The sequence below is a fragment of the Thermobia domestica genome, chromosome 9 (genome assembly GCF_964235325.1).
Source record: "Thermobia domestica chromosome 9, izTheDome1.hap1.1, whole genome shotgun sequence".
NCBI classification, from domain to species: domain Eukaryota; kingdom Metazoa; phylum Arthropoda; class Insecta; order Zygentoma; family Lepismatidae; genus Thermobia; species Thermobia domestica.
In genome coordinates, this window is record NC_137462.1 from 71190917 (window position 1) to 71218910 (window position 27994).

General features: G+C 35.6%; 1 protein-coding gene across 3 annotated transcripts; it reads left to right on the forward strand.

Moving 5' to 3' along the window:
• Positions 1 to 393: 393 nt before the first annotated feature.
• LOC145694735 (glutathione S-transferase theta-1-like) lies at positions 394 to 27979 on the forward strand. Of its 3 annotated transcripts, none has more exons than XM_081771313.1 (6): positions 394 to 537; positions 6331 to 6465; positions 10138 to 10225; positions 14016 to 14166; positions 19724 to 19904; positions 24297 to 27979. In XM_081771313.1, exons 2-6 carry the CDS (start codon positions 6351 to 6353, stop codon positions 24458 to 24460), a joined length of 699 nt encoding a protein of 232 aa, XP_081627439.1. In that variant the 5' UTR covers positions 394 to 537; positions 6331 to 6350; the 3' UTR covers positions 24461 to 27979. The 3 variants fall into 3 exon arrangements, with proteins under 3 accessions (XP_081627439.1, XP_081627442.1, XP_081627440.1); XM_081771316.1 differs by having other exon boundaries at positions 481 to 499; XM_081771314.1 differs by lacking the exon at positions 394 to 537 and adding an exon at positions 649 to 750.
• Positions 27980 to 27994: the final 15 nt, after the last annotated feature.

The window sequence follows — 27994 nt, forward strand, 5'->3', positions numbered from 1 at the left end:
CACACATTGTCATACATAAAGTACAATGGCACTACACATGCAGATATAAAGTACAGGTACGTTCTTTTTTATTTTCGTATCAGTCGATAAGTAAATAAAAGTCGCTTTGTTACCCCCTTTGTAAGTTCGTACATACTCAATGAATAATCCCTAAAAGTATGAGCGTCCTGCTCTTTCGGGAACTGGTGCAGATTTAAGTATACTATATCCGTCACATTTTCAGGCATAGCCCCCCTCCCCCCGAAAGTTAGCAAAGCCCCCTAAACAAAATCGTAAAAACGCTACTGATCGCCATTCTCCATAAATTTCTTAGATTCATCTCATTCTTCCATCTCTTTCTTTTTAAATCACCGTCTATAAGTGCCAAAAGAGAGATATTTGTTATGGCCTAAAGTAAATGAAGAAAAAGAAGATGTTAAATTAGTTCGTGGTTTTAGAAGAGGAAAATGAAAATATCACTCTGTGACAATAAAAAGTAGACAACTCAAGGTTGCTGCAGGTCAAGTTGAGGCACACCACATTTTGCAAAGCTTACAGGCAAAATTTAATACTTTCCATCCATACTTATAAGGAACAAATTTCTGCATGCGGTAGCTCTGTATTTATCTTTTCAAGTGTAGGGTTACTAGTGTAATATCGTTACAAGTGCTATACGACAGTTAAAATAAAGAAGTACATATGCAAAAGGATTGTATTAAGTACTATTTTTGAGCAAGGCTTACAATACACGTTTCAGCAGCATATTGTTAAGTAGGTCGTTTCAAAAGGGGGCATTTGTTCCAAAGTTCGCATGCGCCTAGTTTTTGGCTAAAAGCATAATAATTGGTTCCTTTCTGTGCCAAAGTATAATATTTAATTCACATAAGGACATGGTAGAGTAAGTGGGATAGAGGTAGCGTTGGGTTAATGAAGTTTAGACCAATTTTGTTAAAATTAATTTGCCTACAGTACTTTCTTGTGTCTGCATAAGAATACCAGCTGGAGCGTCCATTGTAAAGTTTATCCATGAGAAACCATGTCAGGTGCTATAGCAGCTTTCATAATTTGTTTGGGTTACGTTTAGCAGAAGGGGTGCAGAAGCACGTAAAAGCACAAAATTAACAGGAGAATAGATGATGCAATTACTTAGACCTAATATAACGTAACCAAATCTAACCTAAACTAACCCAAACTCACCAAAACTAACCTAATCTAACCCAAACTAACCTAATATGAACAGCAATGACCGAAATTGTAACATTTTTTAGAAGCAATTGCTGGCCCCCTTCTGCTAAACATTAGCCGTTTTTTTTTTTTACCCTCGCTTACGTACAAACGCAACGTCGATGACGCATCTGCTCTGTTTGGAGGCATCTCCGCAAGGGTCCACCAGCTTCGGCCTGCCCTGATTAGGTTTGATAGCATTCATGCTTTTTTATGTCCACCTAGCAGTGAAGGGTTTGGTTTTTTGTCGTTTTTATTGCATATCTAGACCTGTATTTATGCGCAAATCGCGAAAGACATTTTTTCAGCAGCTAGTTCTGGTAGCACCTTGGATTTTATTTATACTAAGTGCAGTGTTGTAATATCGCTCAGGTCAAATGTTTTAGAAGATAATTAGGATATTAGTGAAAGAATTAACTTTCCAAAAACTTTTTGAGTGTTTTACCTAGGGTGGCTAGAGGGCAATGATTAAAAAGCCGGTCACATTGACTTAGAAAGCCAGTCTTTACGAATTTGTAAACCTTTACCCCATATACGATAATTCAGTTCATTGATTGCGTTTAGGTATTCTTGGCTCAAGCAAGCCGGGAAAGCTTCATGTACATGTTAAAATTGTTACCTCATTGATATTTCTCTGCTCCTTGAGCGGCTTTCAATAGAATCCTGTTCTGGAAGAATTCTTTAAATATGTCACTGCACGTTCCAATTTCACTTTTTCCTTGAGTTGAAACAAACTTGAAGTTCGGACTTAACTGTGGAGATATTAAGTCAGTTGTGTTCATTTGTCCAAGCAGCATTCATTAATGAAAATACTCGTTCGCAATAAGCATTACTACTTTATATGGAAAGAATATATGAACCGATTTTTTTTTTTTTTTCAAATTCTCAAAACCTTTTTAACAAGGTGTTTTCGCACGTTCGAAAAGTTTTAAATACCTTTCTTCAACAGCTGTACAGTTCTTGAACATATCTGAGGCTGCTGGTTCATGAAGCACCTTGAATCCTTGTCAATCCATGTCAATGGATTTCATATTACATGCCTCAACAGAACTAGCAAAATTTTCAAAGGAATAGTCGTTATTTCCAAACGTAAGAAGGAGAGTCTCTTATGTAGACTTGTTACATTGAAATTATACCGCTCGCGAATGATTGACGAGCCTGTTTATGATAATTCAAAAAACAGATTCGCACTTTGTTTTATCACAAGGAACTAACAGTTTTATCTTAGAATTAACAATATATCCAAAGAATTTGTCTGTCATTCTATCTGTGAGCTTTTATCTAGATCTTTCAACATTGAATAAGGTGTAGTAACAGTACAAGTATTACATTTGAGAGTTTCTATGACAGGAGAAAATAATTTGAGGGCATGACTTCAGAAAATTCTGAAATGTCTGAAACTGGACCCATGGAGACATCAGAATAATGGAAAGTTAAACATTTATAATGAGACAACTGAAAAGCAGGACAAATGGGCTTCCGGTTCGACTACTAAGCCGGACACGGGACAGGACCTCCAAAAGCCGGACTGCCCGGCCAAAAGCAGGACATCTGGCAACCCTAAGTTTGCCTAAACTTTACTTGCACGCAAATGCTTTGTGGAATTGGGAATCTACTTATATAGTTGCCATAGTACATTATGAAAGTAGTTCCATAGCTTTGATATGCGAAGTTCATAATGTTATATAGTTAGATTTATACGATGTCGATATTAATAGTATACTTGTTGGGGGGGTAGGAATAAAAGGCTTGCACTTTCCTATTGTCTAGACTAATATATGATTTGTTCTTCATATAAAGTATATTCTTACCTTCTCTTTTGAGTGTCATAGAAAGCACAATGCAGAAAATAAAATAACTTATGTTAGGTGGCAACTGAAATCGAGAATGCTAGCTAATCGAGTCAGGAGCGCAACACGGATGCATTACAGTGGTGCGTCGTTAGTCACTAGGCGCCTCAGCCATAAGGGGTATGGACATGGCTGTGAAAAAAAGAACAAGGATAGTGAGAAAAAAAAAGTTGTAATAGGTAAAAATCAAAGTTCTAACAACGAGAACGTTATCTAACTAACTAAGGGGAGAAGCGAGCAGAGGAGCCCACACAGGAACGTAAATGTGCATTCGTGTGTTGTGGACAAAAGTCCACCGGTAATTTTGTTCGTTTTATCCTTTTTGTAGTTTCATTTTAGAAAGCGAACTTCACTGCAGGACTAACTAACTATCTATAATGTTTTTTTCGTTCAGTTTTCATCAAACTAAAATATTTAGGTTTGATATAAAAATATTTTATATCAAATTTTAGCATAGTATTTTTATAAAGCCTTTGCATCAAGTTATATTAGGGCTCGGCCCATCTCGAGCACTCAAATTTGGATTAATTCCTCTATTAACTAAAAGTAATATTAGAACGGGACTGCTGGGGGCATCGTTTCCTTAAAACGGCCCTACTTAAAATAATGTAATTTAATGCCGTTCATTTTAACTTTGGAATACTATTATTTATTAAAAGTGATTTGCTTTGGTCAAATTTTAGTTTTAATGAAGTTAACAGTTTATATTAGAGACGTAGAGAGAAAGACAACACAGACACACAAACAAAATATATGACTGAATTGTATTGGAGTCCGAGAAAAATCTCCTGAAAATGAAGTTAATATTGGAAGGTTTTCAGTGTAGTTTCAATAATAATAATAATAATTAAAAAAAAAAAGGGGGGGGGGAGGAAGACAGTGTAAATGACCTAAACTATATCGTTTTTTTTTTCTTCGTCAGTTTTATCATAGCAAAGTCATCGATCATATACTCGAAAGCAAGAGAGTTGGTCATCAAATTCTCAATAAACATCAACGCTAGATGGGAAAATTGCTCTTGTCCCATTGTCGAACATAGTACAGTATATTCTTAATGTATGTTAGTTGTGAAAAACTTCTCTCAGCTTTGCACCTAGTTGTCATTGACAACAAAATCTGGTACACATATTACGTTTCGAGAAATATGCTTAGTGCCATTTTCAACTATTCAATTTGTATATTTGAATAATGTAAGATTTGAAGCCCTGTCTTTAAGACATTTTTTTAAATCCAAATTTTAATGCACAAGACGAACAAATCATGTCGAAGTCACTGCAGTATTGTCACAAAGCTTAGGAGTTGTTAGGGATTGTTTATTTTCTCCCTTTATTATATTTCCAGTTCGAAATCCATGTAGTTCAACTACTTCACTATGTCCCAAAGTTTTAAGTACATTGACACAAAATGCTTAGAAATATTTTAATATTCTAATAACATGAGTTTCATGGATGCGTTATAAACCAAAATTACAAATAATTATTCAAAATGGCCACCATTAGCATGCACAGAGTTCTTAACTCTTTGCGGCCACTCATCAGTTGAATTATGCAACGCATCAACTGGAAAATCTGCAGCTGCCTTCCATAGAGACCGCTTTAAACTTTCAATATTGGGATGTCTTTTGTTGCAAGTCATCTCCTGAAGCTTGAACCACAATTTAGTCCAAAGGGCTTAGGTCAGAACTTGCAGAAGGCCAATCTGAAGTGGAAATGAAGTCCGGAACAATGCCTCCGGTCACTGCTGGGTTGTCCGTGCCTTGTGTGCTGGGGCTGAGTCCTGCTGGAAGCTCCAGTTCTGTCCATGGTAGAGGGTTTTGATGATATACTTGACTAGTCTCTCAAGCACTGTGGTACACTTTGGCTGACATTTTGACCCTCTTTTCACAGAAATGGAACTCCTTTGTGTCCTCGTATCTCTCATCCCACCACACCATGACAGGCAGGATGCAACCTCTCTGGATCCTTGAAGCCTTTTCACGAACTTTTCTAAAGGATGTGGTATATATCCTGTCGTTTTGGTCATTGAAAGTCTTCTTAACACTGAAAATCTTTTCATCAGTGAAAAAAATTCAACGGTGCCTATTTGCTGCGTAACACTTAAGTAAGCGCTTTAGTTCATTTGCCAGGATATGTCCTTCGCGTTGATCCTCTCTAAATCCGGGTCTGCATCTGATAGTAAAATTTATATGGTGTTTGATAAATTGAGGAAATATCCTATTTCAGTTTACCAAATATAAAATAAATTCAAGTCTGGTGCAAAGGACAGAAATTAATATTAACTTTCTCCAGTATCCTATTTACTTGTATTGAATTGCTGATGAACTTTCATTAAAGGCTTGGAAGATAGTAGCAGCCCGAAGCACCGAAAATTTTGTAGCAATTACACACAAAGAAATAGAAAATGTTGTAAAATATTACTATTGTTTTTAAAATAAAATTAATGAATATTGTCTGTTTTAGATACTATATTCCAAGAACATTAAAATTATCAGAGAAAAAGAAATTGTGACAATACGAGTGTACAGTTGTAGTTCAGATTCATATCAAAGCTTAAACTTCAAGGCATGTAACTGTTCCTTATGGTAAATCAATAACTCTTTTGTTTAACATTTAATTAATGAAACATTTTGTTAGTGAAAGTTTAAATTTAATATTTTATGTTAGCAAACCTTTTTTCAAAATATTGTATTGCAGATTAATGTTTAAACGTTTGATCTTAGAAACGTTTTTGATCCCGTGCCCTCATTTGCTGCTGCTGTAATTCGAGCTAAAAATGTTCTTTTGATTGGAAACATACGAAGCCCCTCCTTTCCTTTCAGACTTTCAGTGTTCTATATTTATGTTATAACAACGCTGGAGTCAACCAGTAAACTAGTAATGTTTTTCCCTTCAGTTCCTTTTATATACATTAACATGAAAGTTTCAAAATATCTTACACATATATGTTAATTTTGTCTGCCTCGGCGTCAGTGTTCCGTAATAGCCAGAAAAATTTATATATATATATAAAGCAAATTATTAACACTTGGGAATGACAAGCTAGAAACTAATTTCTAACTTGGCAGATAGTTTGTTATGGTTCAGCGCTGCTAGACCATATTACATGCTTCTTTCTTGTGTGATGTTCGCGCGATACTTTTGATCTGTTCTGTTACATCGAGCAAAAATACACAGTGTAGCCGAATACTAGCCATGCCAAACATAGAACAAATTATCCTTTTATGTAAATGTTTTATTGACATTGTGTACTGATGTTTTTTTATTTACTTCTTTTGCAGAGAGCAACACTAAGAAAAGTATGATGGGGTTACAAGTATATTTTAATTTGCTGTCTCAGCCGTCTAGATCCATTCTTTTGTTTCTAAAATTAAACAACATACAATTCACATCGAAGCCCATTGATGTAGCAAAAGGTAGTATACCATGTCAATAAATATAATATATAGTATGGTTATACATTTTGATGATAAGTAATCATTTGAAGCATGTGAAACAAACTTTTTATATCTACATATCAAAAGACAGTTAATTTAGCAGGGTTCTCACTCGTCCTGGAAATGTCCTTGAATTGATGTTATCCTCGAAACATCCTGAAAATGTCCTTGAAAATCCATTTCTGTCCGTGAAATTTACAGAAATATTGAATGTCAGATTTTTCATTATTATAATAAAGATTTTAATTGATTGCTATTCCTGTTTTCGTGCTGCTGAATAATAATTTGTCATGATCCTGAATGGGTGTTTGGTTGGTGCACTTTCTTTCTCCCAACAGGTGTTTGGTTGGGAGAAGTTCTCTCTTCTTCTTTCATCCACTTCCATCCATCATCTATTCTTGGATCCTATCTTCGTTGTTTGTAAATTGGTTCGGTGCGCAATTAAACTGTCAAGTAGAAAAAATAAAAATACATGTGCTGGATGTGGGTGGATTGGGTGGTTATAAAGGGAGTTGGAGGCGAAAAAAAAAAAAAAAAAAAAACGCACATTACCTTCCGCTTTATGTATTTAATTATTGTGTATTAATACTGTACTTGCATTAATATTCACTGCATAAGCTACTGTACTTTTCATTTCACTGTTGTGAGTTTTGAACCTATAGTTGCAATCCTGTTATACCTTCCTGTGTCGAAGTCCTGGAAAATTGGTGATTTGTCCTGGAAACGTCCTGGATTTTTTTTGGGGGGGGGGGCGGAAGAGTGACAACTCTGATTTAAGAGTTAGGGGTGTAGATAGTGTTAGCTAGATTTCCAAAAATATCTAAGTTCTAATCAGCATTGATTGATTTAAATGAGTTGGTTTATTTAAATAAATCCAGATTTTTCTTTGTGTGTGTGTCTATGTATTGTCTTAGGACAGATACGTAAAATACAATTTATAGACTGTTCTTCCGTACTGCGTTTTACTACGGTCAATCGAAATTCAGGTGATATAATTTGTTTGTTAATTGATTTTAGGTTGGAGTGTACCATCCCTTTCAGCAGCGAGTCTATATGAGACGTGAGCTCCCACCGGGAGATGAACCCGGGTCTGCCGCATCAAAGGCGTATGTGCTAACTATATAGCCGCGATGGGAAATTGTTTATTTATTAAAGTGTATCGTACATCGCTTTTTAGCGCCGAGACCTACAGTTTAAAAAGGAATTCAAACTACCATAATCCACTCAAATGTTTCAAAACTCTCCCACCGGGACTCAAATCCAGGACTCCGTGCCAGCCATTAGACCAGCAGGAAGAGCTCAATTGTTATAGTGTTGCCAGAAGTTTAAGATCACTAATCCATCCATTTTGCATTTTTTATGTCTGCAAGCTCTCGTACGTAGGAAAATTTGTATTTTGCTTTGCTCGAATTTAGTTAGTAACCTGAAGTAGTGATAAACATTCCTAGGTAAGCATTATTATAAAGGTGGTTACGATGGCAAACAATTTTGAAACCTCCTAAAACCTTAGACAAGAACTTGACCCAAGTGAAGAATTTTTACACGGATCCCAAGGAACAATCGGGTATTTATGAAATAAAATACAGTTGCCATGAGAATTACATAGGCAAAATCAAATGAAATCTAAAGGTCCATGTCAAAGAGCATATTAGGGATTCAAACCGGAAAGCCCGCTGTCAGATCTGTCGAAACATCTAAAACAAACTCAATACAAGGTAGAAGACTGAAATATTTTATTGGGAGCTAGAAATAAAGTAGAACAGACTCGTATTTGAAAATGTATTTATTTATGTAAGTAAATCAAAATTAAATTTAAACGGGATTTTTAAGTGATGAATGGGAAGCGGTAATTACAAACTTCGCACAGCATTGCCATAAGTACCAGCACGGACTTGTAACTTTTCGCTACAGAACAAAGAGCGCACAAATTGACTTCGCTATATTGCAACTTGCATCACCACCATTTGACATGAGATTGTTGAGCTTCACAAAGTGTATTGCAGCACCGCTTTTCCCTTGGTAAGTCCATTCCATTTTATTCCCTGCTGTTATTATGTTTGTTCTTCCTGTTCTTCCTGTTCTTCCCGTGAACATGACTCCAGGGGAAAGTTGAAAGCTTGGAAGTACAAGTAATATTCAGGTGTTACAGAAATCTGTAAATAGAATGATAGTTAGAATTCCTGAGCGTGGTTTTACATTGTCTAATCAGTTAAAAATTTTGTTCGATTTTAATTTGATCAATTAAATTTTGAAAGAGTTAGTTTTTAAGTCATAGCTGTTAAATAAAATTCGTAACGATTAAAAACTTGATCTATATGTTTTTCTCAAAAGCCATATCAAATGGATACTCCGCAGTGACAAGTGTGCCTTTTAGAACTAACAGATACACAAAAATATATGTATTTTCTTTCTTTATTTTGTTTTTTCAATTTTCATTGAGATTTTCTCAATTTTATGGGATTTTGTTATTATTAGTTATAAGTTTTTGTTTGAAATATAGTAACTTTTCGTAATAATCGATTAATTTTCCCAATAATTTTAATTTTATTCAATTAATTTTGAAGTTAGCTTTAATTTTAACTGTTACTTTTTCTGACATTAACTTTTAATTTTAATTTTAACTGTTACTTGTTTCTGACATAAATTTAATCAGTTATTTTTTTCTTTACCTTAATTTTTAATTGTAATCCATTAAGTTTTTCATTAATTTTTCCAACTATGAAATATAATTAGCAGTTTCATAAAATATAACATCACAAATATTACTAATTGAAAATCAGGAAAACTATAATTGATCTTAAAGATTTGTTACACAGGAACAGTTTCTAGATCGGACATGGATAGTCTTTCACAATAATGTACAAACAGGATTCTTAACATTAAGTGTTAATTAAATTTGCAACGTTCAGATTATTATTTTAAAAAATATCCTGATCCTTTTACGAAAAATCATCAGGAAGATTAACATGGTTATTAATAAATCTTAGCTTATAATTAACAAATGGGCAAAAAGTCTTCAAATTGCACCGTCATTACTTACCATTTATGGTCTGCTAGGATTTTACAAGGAAGGTTGGTCCTTTACATTTGTAAAACCAGACAAAAATCATTCAACGTGTGTGCTGTTACAATGCTGGCAAAAGTTTATAATCACAACTGTAAAGATTCATCATAAGTAATGAACTGAATTTAAATACAGCATAGACAATAGCTATAATATGAATGCAGAGATGTGGTCTTCGATTAATGATAATAATAGTTGTCTGAAACCGATGACAATCGATGTTGTTGACATATAAAAAAAACTCAATACCTCTTGATTTACCTCTCATGTTCATGGCATGCCTCAGAAATAAAATTAATGAAATATCTAAAATTTTGAAGTATATATTCAAACTTTTTTTAAAATTTAAAAATTTGATCTTCAAGTAACAAAGCGGTTTAGCGGTGCATATCCTTTGTTCCTCTGGGGACATGGTGGTTCAGTAGTACATAGCTCACACGGTGTGAGGGTTCCCTGGTTCGATCAACACTATATATTTTTTCCTAATTTAAAGCCAAACATACATGAATCACCCTTTCTTATATAATACGTATATTTGTGGTGTGTGACAGAGAAGGAAATTGAAATGTTTCATTTGTCTTTTATAGGTGAACATTTAACAGAAGAATTCACGAAGATTAATCGGTTTCAGAAAGTTCCGGTTATTACTCACAATGGCTTTATATTAACTGAAAGGTAATTTGATTCTAGTTCGTAACTATTGTTTGTATTTGTAATATGCTATCTGTGTTAGAAAACTTACATTGGTGTATTTTTTTCATGATAGATTGGATTTAAACTACTTAAGTTCGAAGGAAATTGTCATTACTGATTGATAAAGATGAAGGTGATATGCTGTAATTTATTAGTGAAGTGTATTGTTACGCTACATACTGACCATCAAGGGGAAGGATAGAAATATTACACTTTGGAGTATAAATCTGAATTGTGTCATTTCACTCTGTTGGAGTACAAAATATTAAAACTTCGTTTGAATTGGATACGGTTCATGAATTATCACTGATTTGTGAAATTTCGTTGGAAAGTTAAGCACGTGGGCCCGATCTTTCACTGTGGCCGAGCTTCCTATGGAAATAGCGAAAATGAATATTTAGATATCAGATATACCAGAACTACCTCTTGTGAACTAGGCACCTGATTTTAAATTGTGCATCTTATTCGTACTGATGAATAATCAAATAGGGATTTTACATCGGATTGCTTGTGATAGAATATTGGTACGCTAATTGCCATCAATTTTCACTATGGCTTGATTCTATCTAACATCCTGGATGCTTCCCTTAGCAACTTCTCCATGTTCAAAACATCCCACTGTTTGTTCATCTCGAGTCATTCATAATCTATTTCTCTAACACCTAAAACAATAAAATTGGATGTTATTATATTGAACTACGAGAAGTAAACTAGCAAGTTATCCAGAAGCAATTAGCATTGGCACACACATTTGATATTGTAACTCTCTTCTTGTATCCAAAAATCCAGTCTGTACTAAAGTAAAACCTTTTTTACTCTTCACATTCATCAGACTTGCCTTAATAATTCCTTTAGGAGAAATATAAAATTTTAATCCATTATCGCATTATGAGTGCACACTAACTTTTCGTTGATTTGTTTTCGGATACTTATTCATACTCCGGTACATTCTATTTTCATATATCTTGGTAGTAGTGAATTTAAAAATTATACACTAACCTTAGAAATCCTGGTTACCCGAAAGTAACGATCCATTTTTGGGTTGACCCACTTTAGTGTATATGAAAAGTGCAGAGTACAGTAGGATATAGAGTGAGTGAGTCAAATCAATGCAGCTTGTTATGACCGCCCTCAGGCACGTAGCCAAGGGGGAGGGTCCAGGGGGTCCGGACCCCTATCCCCCTTCGAAATCAGAAATGAAAAAATTAAGGAAGGATGAAACAAAAATAAACGAGAAAAAGAAAAATTAGCGTTAAAAATAAAAAGCTACAGCAAGCTTCTGGTTATTCTTTCTTATGAGGAGATTTGTATTACTTGCAATACATGGTGGCGAATGAGTGGGATATCCTGGAGAAGTCAAGGAATTTCAAATTTCTAGAAAAGTTACGGATTTCTGCTACTAGTCAGGGAAATTTCAAGCTTTCGAACGCATAGTGCCGTTCTGTAATGTTCTGCATAGTGTGGACATTTTTTATTAAATTTTCTTTGTCATCGCTTCTCTGCAGTATCAAACATGTTATTTCAGAAACAGTTTTCTACTCTTTAACCTGTCATTTGGAATCAGACAGTAGTTGACGGAATAATGAAAACAATAAAGTTATGTGAAAAGAAAGTTCTGTTAACATTTGATTCAACAGAGAAAGGAACACAGACGTTGTAAAATATTTTACAAGACATTATTGAATATGTACTTTTTATAATAGTGGATATGTACGGTACTTTTTGTAATAGTCGAGATCATAATGAAAGGTAAACTGTTATATTTGAATGAACAAAGGAAGGAATGTAAATATTGTAAAATCTTTTCCAATACTTTTTAAAATTCTTTTACTCGAGATTTCTTCATAGATTGTTATTAAAATACTTATTCATTTTATTGTCCTAACAGACCAATATATGTTGCCAATAAAATAGTTCAGAGTGATCGAGCTCCTGGTGTGATAACCACAGTATTTCGCGCCCTTCCCCCCATTACGAAATCTTGGCTAAACGAACCAATATATGTTGCCAGTAAAAGAATTGAGAATGATCGAGTCTCTTGTATGATGACCATAGTATTTCATGTCACGGACCGTCCCCTCCCCCCCCCCTGTACGAAATCCTGACTACGTGCCTGCCGCCCTGCATGTCGAGGCCAAGTAATCACCTCTTTACATTAGACTGGAACACCCTCTGCAACATTGCAGGGGGTAAGGTCTACACCGCTATCACAATGTGTTCACGCTGGTGCTGCAAATCTATAATTCTGGCCGTGTACTCTTAATATAATATAACCCCATGCAAAAAAAAAAAAAAAAAAAAAAAAAAAAAAAAAAAAAAAAAAAAAAAAAAAAAAAAAAAAAAAAAAAATCCAAGGGTGGAAGGTCAGGCGAGCGCGCTGTTCAGAACCGTGGCGATACCTCCCAATCCAGTGTCCGGGAAAGATCTAGTCCAGGTAATCACGTATAATTCGAAGAGAGTGCTGTGAGGGACCGTCATGTCGGAATACCATAGTACCCAGAATGTTGTTAGCTAACAATTGTGGATCCAGGAATTTCTGAAGCATATCGAGTTACATTATGGAAGTGACTTTCTTCAGCAAACATGAATGGTCTGTAAATGCGCTGCTGCCACTGTTGAGTGAACCCCAACCACACGTTCACCTTTGGAGTGTCTCGTTCTCATTCAATAACCGCATGTGGCTGCTTATTAGCCCACACCCTGCTGTTCTGATGATTGATGAGACTACATGTATGGAATGTAACCTCATCACTGAATAGTATTTGTTCCAACATAAGTTTATTGTTGTCAGCATCAAGGAAATCGGTGCACATGGCCGTACATGCCTCGTAGTCCTCAGGTTCAAGATGGTGGAGCACTTGGATGTGATAACCACTTTTATGAAATGCAAAGTTCGCTGCAATGGTCTTTGGGATGCCGCGTTCTCGATTGAGACGACATATCGATTCCTTAGGACACTGCTTGATCGCTTATCGTGTGGTGTTTACAGTTTCCTGCCATGAACTGACATTGATGGCCGTCCGGAACATTTTTCGTCGAGGACATTCCAAGTTTAATGGAGCTTATTGACAGCAGTCGGATGTTTTGTCGCGTTGGGAGTTCTTTGTGGTAACGTTGGCGCACTTCCCTGGATCCACGAATTCTCCAGGTTATAACAACTGTTTGTTGCTGTGTAGTCAGTACTTTTCAGATTACCTACAAATGAGAAAACATAATTAGTGTTTTCCTGGAAATGCTTCGGAAAATCTGCCAAAGTGAGATGGCAACACTACCTCGACATGTAGAGCGGTCATGTGGAGCTGGTTGTATTTAGTGACTGCGCTTTATTCATTACAGTGGGTTAACCCAATAATGGATCGTTACTTTTTGATCACTCTGTATTTTAAATAAGTTTTATTCTTAAAACTGTTTATTTATTTCGTAGGGGGCGCGGTGGCTCAGTGGTAGAGCGTTCACCTCCGGTGCTTGGGGTCCCTGGTTCGATCCCAGATCACGCCGTGTGGACTTTGTGGTGGACAAACACCGTGCTCGTGGGTTTTCTCGGGGTTCTCCCGTTTCCTCCCACTTTCTTCATTCCACCATTTCACTCATCATCACCATCTCCTTTAGCTTAACCGGCATAACCGTGGGACGTAAACCTTAAAGATTTCATTTCATTTTTTTATTTATTTCGTGAACGATTTTTGGAAGTGTTTATTTTAAAACATGGAATAATAATTTTATGTTTGAGTTTAAAGTTTTTCTACTTATGTCTTAAATTATTATTTTCTAGCGTTGCTATCCTAAGATACTTAAGTCGTGAATTTAATGTACATGATCACTGGTATCCAAAAGATATCCAAGGACAGGCAAGAGTAGATGAATACTTGGAATGGCATCACATAGACACACGATTGAACTGCTCTGCATATTTTCTGTCAAAGGTATAGTTTGCTTCATTAACAATGAATTTCAGTTCTTACCATACATATATATTTCTGTGCTTACTAATAAGTTCTATTTTTTAATGCCTAATCACGTTCAAAAAGCAGCTTACATCCTCTTTATAAATTCACTTTAATTTACATGAATAGAAGAAAAGTTGAAATATTACACCTAGGTACAGGGCATATCTTCTTTATCTGAGATCTTAATATGTTAAATTTTCCATTAGCAACTACTTCAATCTAAAAATGTTAGAATTACTATTAATATACCAATTATTGTGTGTCTACGTATGTAATCGCAGGACTTAAGTTCAGTAATTACTAATATAAAACTAATTTCAATGTTATAATTCTAAAAATTCTGCAAAATTTTATATACATATTCTTAAGGGAGCTAGTTTCCTAGTTTACTAACAGAGACATATATGTTGCTGAAAAAAATGAGTTTTAAAGTTAATAATTAAGGCGTGAATGAGAGATTTTTAATTTTAATTTTAATACAAGGCATACATTTTGAGAAAGCATTACCAATTACTATTTGCTGATCCAAAGTGTGTGATGGAGCTAGTCCAGGTTTGGACAAAATTTAGAAATAAAAAGGCTGTCGTGAATAAAAATGTTGCTTTTTGAGTTACACTAGAATACAGGACTACTTAGACGGCAGCAGTGCTTGATGAGTACTTTAATGTATTATTGCCTTCTGACGTTCAGTCGCGTTTTCAGTTTAATGCCTCCTATGTTGCTATTCACTTTATCTATGAATAGGCGATTTGATTGTTTTTGTTAAATTGCAGTAATTATGAAGTATTGGGTCTGTTAATAGAGAAACTGGAACCGGAAATAATAATAATAATAATAATAATAATAATAATAATAATAATAATAATAATAATAATAATAATAATAATAATAATAATAATATAACTATTCTATCAGGCCTTGTTTCTATTTTGTACTAATACACAATAACACACTGAGCAAGGCTATGTGATAATATATAAAAAACAGTATCACGTAAAAGTTTCAACACAATAACTGGTTTTCATCAGACTTCCACTCCTTCTTCAGATGAGGACACAGTGAAGAGAAGGAGTGGAAATCTGATGAAGACACAGTTATTGTGTTGAAACTTTTACGTGATACTGTTTTTTATATATTATCACATAGCCTTGCTCAGTGTGTTATTGTGTATTAGTACAAAATAGAAACAAGGCCTGATAGAATAGTTATATTATTATTATTATTATTATTATTATTATTATTATTATTATTATTATTATTATTATTATTATTATTATTATTTTGTTAGAATAAAGCTTAAGCTAAAAAGCCAAAGAAGCAAAACTAATACGATAGGATTAGATTATCTTTCCAAATACACGTTGGGCCAGCAGGGTTTGATGCATGTTTTCCTCTTTATTTTTAAACAGGCAATAAGGAAAGGGAAAAAATGAAATGAAATGTTTAAGTTTTACGTCCCACAGTTATGCCGGTTAGGCTAAAGGAGACGGTGATGATGAGAGATGAGGGAAATGGTGGAATGAAGAAAGTGGGAGGAAACGGGAGAACCCCGAGAAAACCCACGAGCACGGTGTTTGTCCACCACAAAGTTCACTTGGCGGGGGCTGGGATCGAACCCGGGACCCCAAGCACCAGAGGTGAACGCTCTACCACTGAGCCACCGCGCCCCCCAATAAGGAAAGGGAAAATAAATAAATAAATGAACAAATACAAAAGTGCAAGAAATACTTGAGTGTATATTGAAAACTTGTCTGTTTTTTTTTTCTTTCTTTCTTTTTTGTCTGTGATTTTAATGCCTTAATAAAATAAAGATTAATGAAAATGAAAAAAATGGAAAATAGCCTAAAAAGTATTGTACGATTTGTTGAAAAAATGGAAAATAGCCTTAAAAAAAGTATTGTACGATTTGTTATACTTGTTCAAAGAAGAAATACGTTTCACTGCCATATAATATTTGAGTTAATTTTCAACAAACTGGTCTTTGTTGGACATTGGACTAGTGTTTATAGACTATAGTAGAATTACGAACTATACTAGCTTCTCTTATCAACAATGAAACTGTCAAAAGAACTTTAAGACCACAGTTACAAATGGTTAGCCACTTGCCAGTATCATCACGAGACACAAGGAGATTGACTTGCTCATCTCTTGAATAATGTCATTCGTATTTCTCGTCCGTAAAGAAAACAAATGTTTCATTCGTGTGCAAACTATACTTAATTTACGAGCCACATTCGTTTCAATATGCATATGTATCTTATCCTAACACTAAACAGCAAACATCTTAGTCCTTCAGTCTGTGCGCCACGCCATCTCCTGATAATGAGCATTCACGCCTAATAGATGTCACTACCTGAGCTATCGATTGCCTGTCTGCTATAACTGCATGCTGTAATTTGTTTACTGACTCAATTATTTAAAGGGGCCGCGGTGGCTCAGTGGTAGAGCGTTCACCTCTGGTGCTAGGGGTCCCGGGTTCGATCCCAGCCCCCGCCAAGTGAACTTTGTGGTGGACAAACACCGTGAGCGTGGGTTTTCTCGGGGTTCTCCCGTTTCCTCCCACTTCCTTCATTCCACCATTTCATTCATTACTCATCATCACCGTCTCCTTTAGCCTAACCGGCATAACCGTGGGACGTAAAAACTCAAAGATTTCATTTCATTTCATTTCATTTTCAATTATTTAAATTAAGTCAACATAATGTTGGGTATAACGAAGTCCTTGTTTATTTACGGTATCAATAACTATTTTTCGTTATTTGATAGTCAGGAGTTGCAGTTCTGTAGAAAATTTTTCTCTATGATCAAAAATCCAAGGTAACTTGGCATTAGCTAAAAAATAAATAAAGAAAGAAAAGAAGTGTGTGGTAGGATTTTAAATTGCACAGTTATTAGTGTGCCGAAAGCTGAAAAAGATTGAAAAATTGCTGATATGATGGAGTAGAGATGACATGGGATTTAAAAGCGCTTAAGAAAACGAAGCGAATGCATAAGTGTTCTGTTTATTTATCTTAACAAAAGACATCAGATTCTGTGAGAGAATTTTCACTTTTGTACAAGTGAAAATTGTACAAGTATTCTTTGCCAACATCCTTTAGAACAACATTAGGAAACTGTAGAAGAAGATTTATAGATTTATATGTGTACAGTAGATTTCCTGTTAACCGATCAGTATTGGACCGGGCCCTGGTCAGATAACGAAAAAGACTGTTAAAACGAAATTCACCATTTCATAGTCTCTGAATTGTGTAGTCTTTTTAATGATTTAAAAAAAAAAATAGTATTATAGTTCAATAAATTTAATTCACCAAAATCAGAAGTTTCCACCACAAGCTGCTTCATGACATTCAACGGAACGAAGTATTGTATATTGAATAATGGACATTAGATTACTATATAAACCACACACTTGTTTGAGGTGTATGTGTATTGATTAAAGAAAAACGCAAAAGAGAAAATATGATTAACCCCAGTACAGAATGTAATATTATCCGTATTTTATAAACACATTTACTAAACGAAAACATGCGTAAAAATATAAAAATTAATTTTACAAGTCCATGATTTTGTTGTGTATGTTCTGTTCATCTGATTTCTTCTTACATCCAACTGCAGTCGAGTCTCTCTGTTGCTCGGTGCACGGACGACTCGTAGCGATTAGTTAGTTTGTTTATTGTGGAGCACCACTCGCATCTGATAACGAAAATAACTTATTTCTTGGTAGACAGACGTTTAAGAGAGTGTCCACATATTATTATATCACTATATACGTGGTATCATCGAAAAATATGGTGAATAATTTTATTAGTGATAAAGTAATAAGCTTACATGCAATTTGATTTAATATCCTTCAAAGTACTATCGTTGGCTAACAATGCACTTATCCCAACGTTGAATCTATGAGTGGAAGTATTTCTGGAAGGCTTCTTGTGGAAGGACGTTTAGCTGCTCTGTCATGGTCCTCTCAGTGTCAGCAGTGGTGTCAAAACGTTTTCCTTTAAGCACGGTTTTAATGTTTGGGGAGAGTCAGAAGTTGCATGGTGCTATATCTGGAGAACACAGCGAATGTGGACAGATACGAATATTTTTTCTGCCAAAAACTCGCGGATCAAAAGCAAGGTGTGGCACGGCGCGTTTTCATGATGAAGAAGGAACTCATTCACCCATTTAATCGGCGGTTAAAATGCTTTTCACGGACCCATACGAGATATTTAGTTCTTCTGAAAACTCTCGAATAGTCATTCGCCCGTTTGAACAAATCATTTGTGCCACTTTTTGCACGTTTTTATCTGTTTTTGACGTCGAAGGATGTCTCAATCGTTGCTCGTTTTCAACTGACTCCTTGCCGCTTTTGAATCGCTCATACCACTTGTAAACAGTCTTCAATGCCACCGCTTCATCGTCATGCATTGATTTTGACATTTCGTGAGCTTCTTTGACATTTTTTTCAGCTTAGAACAAAACTTAAAGTTGGCGCGCGAGAGACACTCTTCTGCTTCTGGAAGCCAACTAACCTGCCACAACTCGTTCAAACTCGACACTGACTGTACCAAAGGTTTAGGCTACAGGGCTTACTAGTTGAAATTGATGTAACTCCTAGATTGATAGAAAAATCTAATCTAATAGATGAAATTCAATTAAAGTTTGTAACATACAGATATCGATAGAGAAACATTGACACATTCTGCTATATCACAAGATTCATATTTCAGATCTACATGATAAATGAAAACTTACAATATCACACTTATTATTCACTCTTACAAAGTAAGGACGCTAGAGTGTCATAAACATCCAAAGTGGTAGTGTTCTACAGTATGGTACTTCAACGTGCATTGACATGTCCGTCTTACTTGCATTATTACTGTTGTAGAAGCCCCCAAAATTTAGATCTTTACGGGTGTTTTTAATACTTTATCGACCTTAGTTTGTGAAAGTGAGTAATAAGCGGAATATTGTAAGTTTTCGTTTAACGTATAGATTTATAACGTAATAACCTGATGTACTCCCATTGAAAAAAAAAAACTGTATGTTGGGTTGGCAACACTGTTAATCTGTCTGGTATTGGAGATTATGCCAAACTATTTTTCTCTGTCTATATTTGATTGAGTTTTATCAATTAGTTTAGAAGTTGCAAAGTTGCTTTGAAATAAATAAATATATATAATTGCCAACGTTTAAAATTATCAAGCATTTGTTGTCATTTTCTTATTAATTTAATATTATCGACATTCGTACACAATTAAGTAGTGCACCTTAACTAAAAAGTTTTTTTTTTTTTGGTAAAAATTATTCCCTTAGATGTCTTGCAAAGTTTTATTCATCCTGCGTTCTTTTTTAAAAATGAAAGAAAAAATAGAAAATTTATATATATATATTAAAATTTATTTATTTATTTTTCTTTCGTTTTCCACATTACTTTGAAAAACCAGAATAATTAATGAAGGGAAAAGTAACTTTAATAAGTATTGTACAAAATTGATTGTAGGAGAGATAAATAACCATTTGCTACCATTTATCTTTCTTCTTTTAGTTCGTTCAGCCTATGTTGACGAAGACGCAGCCGAAACCTGAGGGACTTGCTAAGTTAAAAACTAACTTAGAAAAGACCACTGGATACATAGAAAACGTGTGGCTTAATGAAAAACCTTACCTAACTGGAGATAAGATTAGTATAGCGGACCTTCTTGGAGTTTGTGAACTGGAACAACCAAGTAAGTATTAAAAGAAAGTAGTTTTTACACGGTCTTACACGGTAGTTTTTACACGGTTTTAGCTAGAACTATTACAGTGTTAAATAAATATTTGAATGACCAATGTCAAGACATTGATTGTTCAGTTTCATAGATATCCCGTTTTGTTTTGTAATTGATCTTTGCCAATTAAATTTGACAACAATACAACAAGTCTCCTGTCTTCTTCCTCGAGCTACAAGAAATAAACAGACTTTATCTGTCTTCCACTTTCGTCTTGAATTTGCTTCTTTTTTCTCAAGTTTAATGAAACTCAAGAAATCTGACAAAGCTCTAAGCATACGTATTTGTGTATTTTTGTTTCATGTTCTCTCTAAGCATACGTATTTGTGTATTTTTGTTTCATGTTCTATTCTTTAAGATTGACCCAGTACACGTGCAGTAGCTTTAGAGTTTAGGTTCATAAATATGGCTCAAGGTACATATCACTAGAAAGAAATGTCTTATTCTGTTTATGTATTTTCCATTGTAAAAGCAGATCATTCGAATATTGATTAGTCGTCGCTATTTATTAGGAATGTGGGGAGGAGTATAAAGCAGTTGGTTTTGGTTGCACTTGGTCAATATCAGTGCGATAGTCAAGTAGGTGTAGCATAAGTTACACATTTGAAGAACGAAAATCGTTTCTCCTATCTTTCTGTCTGTTTTTACTTTGATTTAATTTTTTTTTTTTTTGTTTTTTTTAATCAACTTGCACAGGTATTCATTATTATACGATGTATTGTTCGCGTAAGTCTCCGACGCATCTGTATGTAAAGAAAAATGGCATTGACTTCTGTAAATACTGACGAGTACAAAGGAAAAAAGAAAACATTTTTCTAATAATCACATTATACAAATATGATATTGTGTTACTCGTATATGTGTATATGTCACACATGTGTATTATATATCCACATTTTGTATCTGTAGTTCTCATAGTTCACATTCGTGACATATGGTTACTCACGTTAAACTGTAGGTCCACATCTCATACCTCTGAAAGCGGCTTTAAACTCAAATCCAACCAACCTTTAATATTTATTTATAAAATTATGAGAATCATTATTGCCGAAACTATCCACAACTACATTACTAAATTTCTATGAGAAAAAGGAGTTGTGTATTACAGTGTTTCCCAAAAGTGTGGATAGACTGTAATAAAAATTGAATGATGTACAACGTAGTAAATCTTTGAAACAGATAAGGCCTCCATCTTTATATTCTATCATGAAAATTTCAAACTGAAACCATAGCTTCTGATACCTCATTCTCAGGGAGTTTTTTCTCTTGAATTGAAAATGTTATGCTTGCTTTTAGTTTAAAAACAAGTGTGACGTAGTGGTGACCGGTATTTATTGGTTTTATCGTTGCGTGTGGCATACTAACATAGCGTGATATGATGCACACTGAGCGAATCGGGATTATGTTGATCTCGGTAGAATTAGACACAAGAATGATTGCAGTTGATTTCAACCGCTGTCATGCTGACAGGGTTCCGCTGGTAACGTTTTTAAGGTATTTGCAAAAAGGCAGGGCACGCACATCGACTGATGAAGCAGTGTTGGCTGAATTCAGTAAATCCTAACCGAAGTACTCGTGCACTCTATGAAAGTTGTATTATCCGCATGTCTTCATATTCAACCCTATGAAAGTTCTATTATGCGCATATTCTTGAATAACTGACACCTCTATAAGTTCGAACATCAGCAACATTTTTATGAAGATCATTCTGATTGCCGTGTGTGATATTTGCAGACTGGGTAACAGAGTGAATATGGCAAAATTTCCTCTTCGCCTATGGAGTTCTCTACACTAATGAAGTAAATTTATACATTTTAAGCGAGGCGAATATGCAGGACATCCCATAATAGTAGGACAGTAATCCGCATTGGTTTGTTGCATCTGCAGGTGTTCCGTGAAAAATGATGGTGTAATATGATGCATGTGAGAGTTATATGGACCCTTTTCTTCATTAATAGGACTTAACGGTAGTAGAGTTAAGTCGAATGCTAGAAGATGATGTCTTGGAGTCACTGTTATAAGGGAATGGACCATTCCGTGTGCTTTAGTACCATTTTGGCACTCCAGCGCATTATGATAACTTTGTTTGTGAGCATTTAGATGTTTAGTTTTCAACCTCTTGGATTAATTGGCGATGTGCAGTGCAGTGGCAACTCCGTTCCCCTGACCTCATTCAACTAAATTTCCACCTGTGGTGACATGTCAAGGCCTTTGTATATAATGTTAAAAGTAGGGATGTTGAACAACTTGAGCAACGGTTCATCAATGTATGTGTCAGCATTACCACATAAGCACAGTTTTACATCAATGAGCAATCGAAGTTAAAAGTTAACTGGAATGGATAGCACGTGATCAAATAATATAAAAATGTGACTGGTCTTGGCCTAATAATATATAGCCTATTCTGTGAGAATGTAACAAACAAGACGTTATATTTTCGTCACTGCTGGTACTAAAGCAAACATATTTATATCATTCAACCCATGAGAAAATTTCCTGTGCTGTAAGGTGTGTCAAGTTATGAAATTGAAACATTTAATTTACGAATCAATCAAAATCGTATTTTCCCCCAGTAAACTACATTTGTTATTGTTTTTGTGGATGAAAAATTCGGAATATTGCCTTGGGAAATTTCATTCAAACTATGTGTTAAAATTTGATTTCGACACATGACTGTGTAGCCTCTAGGCTTGTGTACAGTCCGCAGCAAAAAACCTGCAACATGAGCATGTAAGTTTATTGTGAAACGGCGAAGTCTTTTGCTCCAAAATATGTGTACAGGGGAGGACGCCAAAGTTTCTCCTGGCGTGGTTCATGTCACTTAGACGTTATGTTGATTCCTTGCGCTGTTAGGCGTGGTTTCACAATAAACTTGCATGCTCATGTTGCAGGTTTTTTGCTGCGGACTGTACATATCAACGGATGAGTGGACAATCTGTTGAATAGACACCAAAAAATAATTTTTACATTATGTAGCATAAATTTGTTGGAGTCCCGAATTCGATTTCCTTTTAACCATCACGAGATCACTTGTATTGTCTTTCGGAAGTAAAATAAACTCCCCACAAGCAAACTAACCATTTCCGTTGTCGATTGCCTATCAAATATTCATCATGAAATATGAGCAGCATTATCTGAGCGTTTTTCAATGTAGTTGGTAGATTTGGTGTTTAGCGTCTCATTCAGTATCAAGAGTCTCAGTTGGAGGTCTGCACGGGCTCGGACCGAGCCCGCGGGCCGGAGTCGAGCCTATAAAGCATATATCACTTCGGACCCGGGCCGTGAAGTTTTAAATATACAACTATATTTCTCGGGCCTAGCTTTGTAAATACACTGTACAGCGGTATTTGTTGGACCGTTCTTTCTGGAGAACATTTAAAGTACAATTGCAAAATTGAACCTCTGATTGCTTTAAATAAAAATACAATTTTACGTTAATTATTAAATTTCTGTAATTCGGATTTATTTGATTATCTCACGAACTGGGGCCGGGCTCAAGCCTAAATACTAAAACATATTTCGAACTCGGGTTTGGCCTCACATTATAAATTCACGGGCCGGGCCCAGACTAAAAGTTCCGGCCCGTGCAGATTTGTAGTCTGAGTGGACCTATAGCTTAACGTGAAATCCGAAACACATGAGCTTCCATCGGCATTCGACTTTGGATCCCCAGCGCCAGAGGTGCGTATTCTAACTATAGAGTCAAGATGGGGTTCCCGTTTTCGTTTTTGAGAATATTGTCCGGAAACAATTAGCTCCACCAATACTACGAATGGATTTGACTCGTCACTATAGAACCACGCCACGCGTATTTCAGAAGTTAAAATTGTAAGTTTTCAAGTAGAAAATGTGATGTGGTAGCTCGTTTTGCCGAAGAACTTGAAACGTCTACCAAAGATGCTATGTCAAGTAAAGCCTTACCCTTGCCTCTGTCCCTTTGAGGTCAAAACTAAGAATGCGCAATGAATTTCAGTCCTGCCTGGGATGGTTATAAATTACCGTAGTATTTGCAAATACATATGTGGTGGCCTGTGAAGAGATTCCACTCTTCTTCCTAAATATGTGGTGTCCAAGAGACGTCATTAGACGATTTACATAAGAAAACAATTGGTAGTTGCAGCGAATCTAAAATCCTGACTTGGTTTACAGTTCATATGGAAAATTGGTGAAACGGAAATTACGAGTTCATACCTATAGAATCAATTGTCCGTTATCAGCTTGTACCAGTTTCGTAAAATATAACAAATTTACATGTATTTGTTCAATATTTCCCGAACTTCATTTGTTGTAATTTCGAAAGTATTGACTGTTAAGCAAAGTTTTTTTTTTTTTTTTTTTTTAATATTCTAGGAATCGCTGGATATGATGTGCGGGAAGGAAGACCTAGAATAACTGAATGGATGGAAAGAGTAAGAAGTGAGACTCAGCCGCATTACGATGAAGTCCATAAAGTTCTTAACTATATGATAGAAACATTCGGAGGAAACCCTCCCATGTCTCTTGAGAAAATATAAAGTACAATTCAAACTTGAAAAGCATTTTGAGAGTATATTGGTATAAGGGAAAATATACAGGGTGAGTCTTTTGAAAGAAGCTATGTGTAACATGTGTTATAAGAATGAGTGAATTAATAGAGTACAGTGTGACAAGAACTTGCCTAAAGGATGTGCTGAGAAAGTCCTTCGTCGACTTCAAGGCACGTGTGCAGACGAGACCACATGTTCTGAAAAGCACGGCCGAGGGCATCCAGCGGATAGCTATAATAATGTTCTCGAGTTCTTCGAGTGTGTGAAGGTTGTTATTGTACACTAGTGTCCTTAGAGTTTCTCACAAGCTGAAATCTGGAGAACGAGGTAGTCAAGGTTAGCTTTTGCCACGGCTGATGAGATCAAGCGGGAACATTGGCTCAATGCTTGTGATCGTTGCACATTCTGTATCCACCGTGGCTCCATCCTGCTGAAAGTAAGAGTCCCTTTGATCATTCTCAGTCAGTTAGTCAAGGAACACATTCAATATGTACTAATGTAACAAGCGGAGTTTACAGTCTCATAGAAGAATAAGTAGATGACGTGGCGTGATGACACAGCACACCAGACACCGAGTTTCTGAGCATGTATCATAGTAGAACCTCCATGAACACGTGCAGATTGGAATATAATAAGTGCCACATTTTCTGGAGTTTATGTAGCTTGAAATATTGAATCACTTCATCGGAAGTAAACAAGTAACGATCCTGCAGCATCTCTGAAGCAATAATGGATAAACACTACTCACAAAACTGCAAGCGAGCTGCCTTGTCAATACGCAACTGATGAATCACAGTAACTTTGAATACGTGCAAGTTCAAATCCTGCTTCAGGATACGCATATCAGTTGACTGGGACACTGGAGTTGTTGTTCTACTCGCCATGATGATTTTCGTAGGTTGCGCTACGTCGTCCGTCTTACCTCAGTACGGAGGGCCTTTAGATGCATTGTTGGCCTATTCAGCACGGATCCGGTTTCCCACCATTTTGCAATCAATTCTTGCATTACTGATTTGCCTGGGATATTCACTTCAACTTCATCCATGTAAACTCCGTCGTAAAAACAATTAGACAGTTTCCGAAAACGGAGGTGTGCTTATATCTTGACAACTAAGATATGCTGCTACACCATATAACACCATGCAGACTCACCAAAGCACACTCACAACTTTCTAGAGCGCTTACTTTCACAATTGTTTTGAGTTCCAACGAAGACCCCAATCAAATCAGTAATGCAAGAACTGATTACAAAATGGCGGAAAACCGGATCCGTGCTAAATAGGCCAAATGTGCGTCCAAAGACTCGGCTGAGGCAAAGACAGGCGAATAGCACCAATGATACGAAAAAAACATCACAGCATTAACACAAAAGTTGCAGGTGTCCCAGTCAACCACTATGTGGATCCTGAAGCAGGACTCTAACTTGCATGCATTCAAAGTTAACGTGATGCATCAGTTGTGAGATGTGGACAAGGAGCTCGAGTGCAATGTTGTGAGTGGTTTTTGTCCATTATTGCTCCGGAAGTGCCGGAGGATGGTTCTATCCAGCGGCGGCGATTGGACATTGAAAGTGGGGGGCATGACATGATCTGAATATTTGCATATTAATGTTAGTTTTACTGGTTGTTTCTAACACTTTCTTTGACAGAAGGTTGTATAACTAATAGGATACTATCTTTTTCAGTGAAAATACCATATATCGTATTTCATATTTTATTAAGTAAATTGACAAGAACAACGTAAGTAGGTACTAGCCCTTTGTACACTTAAGGAACGAAAGTGTAAGAAGAGATTTGATTCCTTGCTCATGAACATCTTAAAATTCTGCTTGGAAAATTGTGTGATCAGATTATTTAATAAGAAATTTGCAAAACAAATAAATAGAAAGGATAATATTAATCATAGTAATGAATAATGAGGCTTGTTTTGTAGGAGTTATATTAAAACTGGGGATTAATGAACAACTTCCATAAATGCCATTAAATGTATGTTATTACTCTTAGGAAATGAAAGACAGTAAATCAAGCATATGCTACGACATTTAAAGAAATACGCAATTGCAATATTAATTGCTTTGAATTGCAATTAAAACACAATTTCTGTAGCTTTCTTAACTCCACGGGAAGACAAGTAACCAATACGTACTTACGCAAAGGCAAATATTATATGGCATCATCATTTTTTCTATGGACTAGTAATGTATACAAAAACTTTACATCTCCAAATGAAACTATATACGTTAAGAGGTTACTTCAAAAAAAAAAAAAAAAAAAAGCAACTACCCCCTCTTGCCCCTCCCTCCAATCGCCGCCCCTGGTTCTATCTATAAGGCTACATAAACTCCCAGATCGTGTAACACCAGTCAGATGCCAACCCACACATGTTCATGGAGATTCCACTGCATACTCAGAAACTCGGTGTCTGGTCTGCCCGGTCGTCAGCCACATCATGCCCGTGTTCTTTCTGAGACTGTGACTTCGGCTCGTTACATCTGTATATATTGAATGTATTTGTTGAACAACTGACTAAGGACGAGCGAAGGGACTTTTACTTTCAGCAGAATGGAGCCATGGAACATACAGCAATGCAATGATTACATGCATTGAGTCAGTGTTCCTGCTTGATCTTGGCATCAGCCGTGGCAGAAACTAATCTTGGCCACCTCATTCTTCAGATTTATCACCCGGGATTTCTTCTTGAAGCACTGGTGTCGTAGCTTTTTAAATCTGGGGGATCGAATGAATCAAAATCAAAATACTCTTTCCGACAAAAGTTATATATACAAAGTAGTATAGTTTCTTTAAATATATTTGACTAAAATCTAGGGGGACGCATCCCCCGAACCCCCACCTTCCCCGCTAACGACGCCTGTAATTGGGAGCAGCTCTAAAGGGATTGGTTTACAATAACAACCATCACACATTCGAAGAACTCCAGAAAATTATTATCACAGTTATCCAGGCCTCCTGCTGGATGTCCTCGCCCGTACTTTTCAGTGGTTGTTCTTCGATTTTCAAAAGAATGAAAAACAAAGGAAAAATTCAAGTTTGAAAGTAATAATGATGTAGCAAAAATTTGTTTTCCGAAATATTGATTGCAACAAGGAGTTGGAATCACAATTTATGGCATAACAATTGAGCTGTCAAACCTGTCAGTTAGCAACCATTTTATGGAACTGTCAGATCACTATAAGTGTTTTTCAAATTGTGATAATGTGATTTTCCTTTTTCTCTGACAATAGTAAAAGCTGTGAACCTCGTAGAAAGATGAATGCAATATTTTACTTTTTGTGCTATGGACGAAAAAAATGCTGTGATAAGTATGAGTCGGTAACAATTGGAAAGAGATTTGTACGGTAATAATTCAATGGGTAAAACAACGGGAATTTTATTTTAGGATGTATTAATATTTAGTATATTTTGTTGTACATTATTAATGTTAGAAACTTTTTATACATATTCTTGTTGATTTTTGTGATACAGATGTTCATAAATTTTACATATTTTATATCTCTCGTTATTT